This window comes from Gekko japonicus, unplaced genomic scaffold, assembly GCF_001447785.1.
Source record: "Gekko japonicus isolate JY-2015 unplaced genomic scaffold, Gekko_japonicus_V1.1 scaffold2092, whole genome shotgun sequence".
NCBI classification, from domain to species: Eukaryota; Metazoa; Chordata; class Lepidosauria; order Squamata; family Gekkonidae; genus Gekko; species Gekko japonicus.
This window is the reverse complement of record NW_015176515.1, coordinates 65,983-74,332: the sequence shown is the minus strand read 5'-3', so window position 1 is coordinate 74,332 and position 8,350 is coordinate 65,983. Positions and strand designations below refer to the sequence as shown.

General features: G+C 43.0%; 1 protein-coding gene across 1 annotated transcript; it reads left to right on the top strand.

Moving 5' to 3' along the window:
- The first annotated feature begins 2 nt into the window (after window positions 1–2).
- On the top strand, window positions 3–1,967 carry LOC107123995 (tubulin alpha-8 chain). Its single transcript, XM_015427368.1, has 2 exons — window positions 3–599; window positions 1,489–1,967. Exons 1-2 carry the CDS (start codon window positions 3–5, stop codon window positions 1,780–1,782), a joined length of 891 nt encoding a protein of 296 aa, XP_015282854.1. The 3' UTR covers window positions 1,783–1,967.
- The last annotated feature ends 6,383 nt before the right edge of the window (window positions 1,968–8,350 follow it).

Genomic DNA, 8,350 nt, shown 5'->3' with positions numbered 1-8,350 from the left:
TGATGGAACGCCTCTCAGTTGACTATGGAAAGAAGTCAAAATTAGAATTTGCCATATACCCAGCTCCCCAAGTTTCCACTGCTGTTGTTGAGCCATATAACTCCATCCTTACTACCCACACCACACTCGAACATTCTGATTGTGCCTTCATGGTTGACAATGAAGCGATCTATGATATTTGTCGTAGGAACCTGGACATTGAACGCCCTACCTACACCAATCTCAACCGTCTAATTGGTCAGATTGTCTCCTCGATCACTGCCTCTCTCAGATTTGATGGTGCCTTAAATGTGGACTTGACAGAGTTCCAGACAAACCTGGTGCCTTATCCCAGAATCCACTTCCCCTTGGTAACTTATTCTCCCATTATTTCAGCAGAGAAAGCTTACCATGAGCAGCTCTCTGTCTCTGAGATTACTAATGCTTGCTTTGAGCCATCCAATCAGATGGTGAAGTGTGATCCACGCCATGGCAAATACATGGCCTGTTGTATGTTATATCGTGGGGATGTCGTCCCCAAGGATGTCAATGCTGCTATTGCTGCTATCAAAACCAAGCGTACCATTCAGTTTGTTGACTGGTGTCCTACTGGTTTCAAGGTAAGTGCTGCTAATCAAATTCAAAACTGATTTTGCTCATTTGTAGATGTATAGCTTGCTGAACAAGGATATAATCCACAGCTCACATGAAAAGACAAGTGGAATTAAGATGACTTCAGGGCATGCACATTATTAGCTGAAGTGGTCTTTGATGGGAGAGAGCTTACCTTAGCTGTTGCAGAAGTTGCTTTATGCTGATGAAAAAGGAAATTGTATCCCCTTTGATCACAAAAAAGGCTACTATGGGGATCATGACACTTGCGCATACAAAAGGTAGAAGGGCCAGCATCTGTAGTAAGGGGAAGTGGGTGAATGAGTGAAAAATATAGCAGGATCCAATCTATATTACACATGGTTCTGTAAATGAGTTTGCTAATTTTGAAATCTATGTTATTGATTATTATTGTCATGTTAACCTCAATAGATTATTTGGAGGGGTTAAAATGGAAAATTCAGCTTTTAATTATATTTAAGTTATAAAATAGTATGACCAACTCTAGAAGGGTGAACTGTTAACTATGTTGAACAAAGTTTGAGCCCAGTGGCACCTTTAAGACCAGCAAGATATTCACGGTATAAGCTTTCATGTGCAAGCACACAGTTATGTTATATGCTCTACTGGTTGCCTGTGATAACCTGCTAAGTCACATTCCACATCTTTTAGAAAAGTTAATCTGAAAACCGCTGCAAGGGAAACCGGACTAGGAAGATGCTCCTCAGGTTGAACTGCAGTTAGGCATTTATGTTTAAAATAATTGGAAACCTGAATTCTTTATACTGCAGACTGGTTTGAACTCTAGTCTGCTGTTCTCAAATTCCAAATGCAGCTCCTTATTTTTGTCTGCTGTTGTAGAAAAGTCTTAAAATATATGTCTTTGTTGCTTTTTAGGTTGGAATTAATTACCAGCCCCCAACAGTAGTTCCTGGTGGTGATTTGGCCAAAGTCCAACGTGCAGTTTGCATGCTCAGCAATACTACAGCCATTGCAGAAGCCTGGGCCCGCCTGGACCACAAGTTTGACTTGATGTATGCCAAGCGTGCTTTTGTCCATTGGTATGTAGGAGAAGGAATGGAGGAAGGAGAATTCTCTGAGGCCCGAGAAGATCTGGCTGCACTTGAGAAGGATTATGAAGAAGTGGGGACAGACTCTATGGATGGTGAGGATGAAGGCGAGGAATACTAAACTTCAGAAAAATCTAATGTATAACTGTTGCCACTTGCTGCCTTGCCTGTAATAAAGTAAATGGGAAGCACATCTCTTAAATGTAAACTGTACACCTAGCATTCCATGCCAGAGTGTTTGGAATAAATGCTTATAACCAAGTAATCTTCCAGAAGATCTTGCAAGTGCTAAAGTATTTAGCTGGATACCAATTAAATTACCTTTCATTCCATTAACCAGTGCTTCCTAAAAGATTTAAATGCCCCCTGATTAGAAAAATTCCTGGCTACAGGCCTGGATGCTGAGGATCCATTACGGTAGTGGTGGAGCTTTCGTCTGGTGCAAAGGAGCCAGCCCTGGACGTATCAGCAGATGGCTCTGGTCCTCAAGGAGAACACCATCACTAGTGGGAATAGCTAGACAGGCTCAAAACCCTTGAATGTCCTATTCCTGTTTCATCGCTTCTCGGCCTTTTGGCTAAGATCCAGTGTGGTGTGTGTGTTTCAGCAGGGTTGCTAGCCTTTGCTAGCCCTTGGGAGCACTGGGCGAGGTGGGGATTGTGATGTTGGCCTCATACAACACTCCAGGGCAGAGGTGTCAAACTCATTTGTTATGAGGGCCGGATCTGACATAAATGTCACTTTGTCGGGCCATAAAACATGTGTGCCATAAAACATAATGCCAGGTACTGGAGATAGAAACTGTATAAAGGACAGCAGCTGGTAAGGTCCGAGTTGGTGTATCCTCATTGCAAGGCCCCATGGGCTGGGAGGGGGGTGCAGATGAAAACCTATATGGGCAGACTGGAGAGCCAGTGATGCAGCACTGGGCAGATACTCCCACAATGCCCGATTGCTGCAGACAAGGTTGTTCTGCTGTGTTGAAGCTACAATAGAGTGGCTCCACCCACTCCCCACCAGCACTTCCTCCTTTGCAACAGTTGCTCGCCGGCCGCATAAGAGCCCTGGGCGGGCCGCATCCGGCCCCCGGGCCTTATGTTTGACACCCCTGGTCTAGGGATTTCCCAGATCTCTATGGTTCTTACCATCGAGATCTGGGGAATTCCTAGAGTAGTTTGCAATGTTGTGATGTCCAGTTACGTGACTGGAAGTTATGTCATGGCACCACACAATACCAATTTCTCCCCCGATTTTCTCCCATAGCTTTACTGAGCAGCAACGGGGCTTGGGGGGGCAGGAGATATCTCATCAAATCAGAAGACTTGGCAGCCCTCTGGTTCAGCCTAAAAATTCCCATTTGATTGCTAATTTTTCCCCCGGTACTGATTTGAAGTCGATGCATTTGAATGTTACTTGTGCATCAACAAATTGGCATTATAGAAATAGATTGTGTTATGTGGTAAATATAAATAGCACATATATTGTTTATAAAAATTTATAGTTACTTCGTATGTAATCTCCCTTTCTCACGGAGACTTCAGGTGGATTGCAGAATTAGAAAAACGGTGCCAAAGACGCCAGTCAAATACATACGACAAACAACGCAACAGGACCAGATTACAACACCAGTGACCAATGCAACAAAAACAAAAACAGTACAATACATCCAATAAGCAATGCAACATTTTAAAGAACTGCCTAATTTTTCCCCCAGCCCCCAAGGCATTTCACGTGCACAAAATCACAAAACCAAAAACAGAAGGCATCCAAAACCGTCGTCAAAAATATAACAACGTTTCAGGGTCTCCGCCAAACAGGGTTGTTCTCTCCTCCCTCCTTCACTCCGTGACCCTCCTAATTTGAGCATGTGACCGTAAGAGTCTCCTGGGTAGGAATACAGTAATGTGCAAAGCAGCCGGAGTCAGGGGTTAAGATGGGATTTCTGTCCACACCAATCGTTGTATCGACATAGGTCACCACCGGGAAATCTGAAACATGTCAACACCTGTTCCTACCACACCTTTGCTAACTCCCAGATGTTCGTAGTGAAGATATCGAAAAGTCAGATGGGGCCCCCTGCTTCAGCCCTAACTTCAAACTGAGCTGCAGTAAATGTAGAATGTAGACAAGACCTTTGTCTGATTTCAGACCAGTCTCCAGGTGCACCAACTGATGGTCCAACTCATTAGGACTGAAGACACATACTTGCCTGGTGGTGGTTTGGTGTTAAATAGCCGCCATTAAAAATCCAGGAATAGTTTCAAAAATCCCAGGGAATCAACATCACCAATAGAGTAAATGAGGACAAAGATAAAACGTGTAGAAGAGTGGTTCTGATTTGAAAGGGTATTAATACAAATTCCTTCCCAGATTTGGGCTCTGGGAAAAAACACTCTTAACTTTGTAGTTAAAGACTAATGTGTACAGCACTGATTGGTCAGGACCTATTGCATCACTGAGGCTGCGACCACACACACTAAATAAGCCACTTTCAGTCCATTTTCAATGCACTTTTGAATTGGATTTTGCCAGTTCACACAGGAAAATCCAGTTGGAAAGTGGATTGGAAGTGGATTATTTAGTGTGTGTGATTGTAGCCGAAACTATTCTTCCCAATCCCAAGAGAAGTTTTGCAATTGTTCCTAAAAACCTTTCTATTTCTTTTTTTGGTTAATAAAGTGAACGGTGAATGAATAAATGGACACAAAGAACTTGAAAAATAAGACCATTATCTCACCTGGAACAGGAGGGAACGATTAATTTTTTTGCTGTCAAGTCACAGTTGAAGTATGGCAACCCCATGGGGTTTTCAAGGCAAGAGAAGTTCAGAGATGATTTGCTATTGCCTGCCCTTGCTTACCAACCCTGGTATTCCTTGGTGGTCTCCGATCCAAATACCAACCAGGACTACCCCTGCTTAGCTTCCGAGATTTTATGAGATTGGGATATCCGGGGCTATCCAGGTCAGGATAAGATTAATAGTGCCGGGGGGGGGGCACTGTGGGTAAATTCAAATTTCAAATGTGTTATTTGTAAGAATTGTGGCTTTACTACATATGACCAAAATCTCACATTTGGGCCATTCTGAGATAGCTTAAGTAGTGGATGGTAATAGGGCAGAATTACAGGATATAAATTTTGTAGATAGATAGATAGATGATAGACAGACAGACAGACAGACAGATAGATAAGCGGTATATCAAGTCTAAAGTTAAATAAATAAATAAATAAATAAATAAATAATAATAATAATAATAAATAAATAAATAAATAAAATGAATATGATGTCTCATCAAACAGCCCTTACTAATTAAAATTGTACCCACCAATTAAACTTCTGCTTAATCTGTCAATGAATGCATAAAAGAAACGTTTTTCACAGTTCTAATATCTGATATGATATATGGGGTTATTTTTTCTGAATTACATCTATAAATCTAATGAATTTCGCAACACAACCACTTGGAGAGAAAAATTCGCTCCTGCCCACTTTTCTTTTTTAGAGTGCACAAGTATAACTATTGGCCCACAGAAACACCTTTTGTGTTTCTGCCTTAGAGTCTTATATTACTCTTATATGAGAGCCAGTTTGGTGCAGTGGTTAGGAGCACGGACTCTAATCTGGGTGAACTGGGTTTGATTCCTTACTCCTCCCATGCAGTTGCTGGTGTGACCTTGAGTCAGTTACAAGTTCTCTCAGAGCTGTTCTCTCAAGGGCAGTCCTCAAAAGAGCTCTCTCAGCCCCATCGACCTCATGGGGTGTCTGTTGTGGGGAGGGGAAGGGAAAGGAGATTGTAAACTGTTCTGAGACTCCTTCGGGTAGTGGTATAAATCCAATCTCTTCTCTTCTTCTTCCGTTCTTCCTGACTGGAAGGAAGCAAGGCAGAACTGTGACATGCAGAGTTGCAACAGGCAGCCTCTTCCAAGGGCAAACAGTTCTTCTACATTAGAAGTGATTAATTCAATCATACAGGGTACAGAAATGTGAAAGAATTACCCACCCACCCTACTAAACAGAAGAAGAAAGACCAGAGATAGGAAGCACTGAGAGACAGCAGTCTCCTCAAAGGGCTACTGAATCATGCAGAGACATGACAGGGACCCTCTGGTCAGTGAAAAGACACCAATGGTTTGATTTTATGCTTCACAGCACACTTGCAGTTCCCTTGCGGCTCACCCTTCTGCCCTCGCACCACATTCAAACGTGAAGCCCTCCAGAGATTATTCTTAATCCAGCCTTGTCCTATTCAGTTGTTGTCCCCTCTGCTATGCAACAGGGTGAAGCTTAACGGATTCCCCATCCCCCTTGGTCAACTTGCCTGTGTTCCAAGACAGGCCTGGGACCCTGAGAAGCCGAGAAAGAGCGCCTGGCTGGCCTTGGCGTACTTCTGATCTGAGAGCACAAAGGAAACCCCGCCAGTTTCCCACAAGTTGTCAGGGCAGATTTGGGGGATGACAGTGACGAGGGTCGAGCGGAACACAGGCTTGCGATACAAACATCTCCCCGTCCAAGAGGTGGGCATCTTTCCACCAGCATCTCTCTCCCATACTAACGACAGGGGAACAACATCACGTTTTCCTGCCCCCCGGAGGATGGGGGCCTGACCGAAGCAGGAGGCAGAGCTGGTGGGAAATGGGAAATGTCATGTTTTGTCCTGCTTTCCCGTTAAACGCCATGCCAACAGAGTACCCCAATGGGCAGCCACTTCTCCTCTCTTCCCCTGAGCTTTCTGATCCCTTTCTGTCAGAAAGGATAAATAAAAAGAGTAGAGAATGAGGTTAGCGGAATGACCAACCCCCCCCCCAAAAAAAACACCCCAGAGTTGTGAGAAGGGCTGCTTCCAAAACTCTCCCCATCTCAATTCCCTTCCCCACCCCAGAGCTCCAAATAATCTGGTCTTGTTTCCAGCACAGAACCAGATCCATTGTCACACCTCTATTGTTTCAGTTTTTCTTTGCAAATTCTGTATGGATTGCCTACTGCACATGAGCAGTTTGTTACATTTGTCAGGTCTTTTGTATCATTTCCACCCTGTCTGAATTGCCGATGCAGGGGCACACACACTCATAAAACACTGTGAAAAAAGTAACCTTGATGTTTGTTGCACATACAGTTGTCTCAGGCTTCTGTGTGGCACTGTGGTGCACTCCTCACGGGCAAGATCACACATCCACATCAATAAAACACCATACAAAAAGAATCTTAATGGAACTATAGCAACAAAGATTGCTTCTTTGATGTGTTTCAAAAATGAGTACATGGGCATCAGTAATGCAGAAGAGAAAAGAAGATATCAGGACTGCTTTTCTGCAGTGTTTCATCAGTGAGCACATGGGCATCAGTAATGCAGAAGGGAAGAGTAGATATCAAGATTGCTTTTTTGCAGTGTTTCATCAATGAGCACATGGGCATCAGCAATGCAGATGAGAAGATATCAAGATTGCTTTTCTGCAGTGTTTCATCAATGAGCACATGGGCATCAGTAATGCAGAAGGGAAGAGTAGATATCAAGATTGCTTTTTTGCAGTGTTTCATCAATGAGCACATGGGCATCAGTAATGCAGAAGAGAAGATATCAGGATTGCTTTTTTGCAGTGTTTCATCAATGAGCACATGGGCATCAGTAATGCAGAAGGGAAGAGTAGATATCAAGATTGCTTTTTTGCAGTGTTTCATCAATGAGCACATGGGCATCAGTAATGCAGAAGAGAAGATATCAGGATTGCTTTTTTGCAGTGTTTCATCAATGAGCACATGGGCATCAGTAATGCAGAAGGGAAGAGTAGATATCAAGATTGCTTTTTTGCAGTGTTTCATCAATGAGCACATGGGCATCAGTAATGCAGAAGGGAAGAGAAGATACCAAGATTGCTTTTTTGCAGTGTTTCATCAATGAGCACATGGGCATCAGTAATGCAGAAGGGAAGAGAAGATGCCAAGATTGCTTTTTTGCAGTGTTTCATCAATGTGCACGTGCTGATTGATGAAACACTCCATCTGTAATGCAGAGAAGAAAATGTTGTGGCGAGGTGCATGCATCCTTTAATTTAATGTTATTCATACTACTTTATTTATAGCCCGCCTTTCTGACTCAGACTCAAGGTAGATTATCACAGTGTAAGTCAATACCGTCAATAAGATGAGACATCTGATAAGCAATGTAATAGGGCTAAGATTACAGCAACCTTAAATGAAGTAAACATTTATTAATTTATTCGCATTTATAGCTCGCCCTTCCCAGAAGCGTGCTCAGGGCAGGTAACACCATGTCATTTATACAAAATATATTAGTTAATGTAATAACATTAAAATTTAAAAAATCATCATAAAATGGTGGTCACAGCTAATAACAACAATTTTTTTCTGGCTGTGGGAGGTTCCTGACCATAGCCAGTAGTTGTTAACAGAATGAAAAAACACCTCAGGGAGGCCATATATGTACTCCGTTTTATACACTCTCTAAGTTAAACTGGAATTCAGGAGGAATGGAATGCAGGCCATGCACAATAACGGAACAAAATGAAGAAGAACAAGAAGAGACTGGATTTATACCTTGCCCTTCACTACCGGAAGGAGCCTCAGAGTTGCTTGCAATCTTCTTTCCCTTCCCCTCCCCACAACGGACACCCTGGGAGGTAGGTGAGGCTGAGAGAGCTCACTCCAGAACTGCCCTTGAGAGAACAGCTCT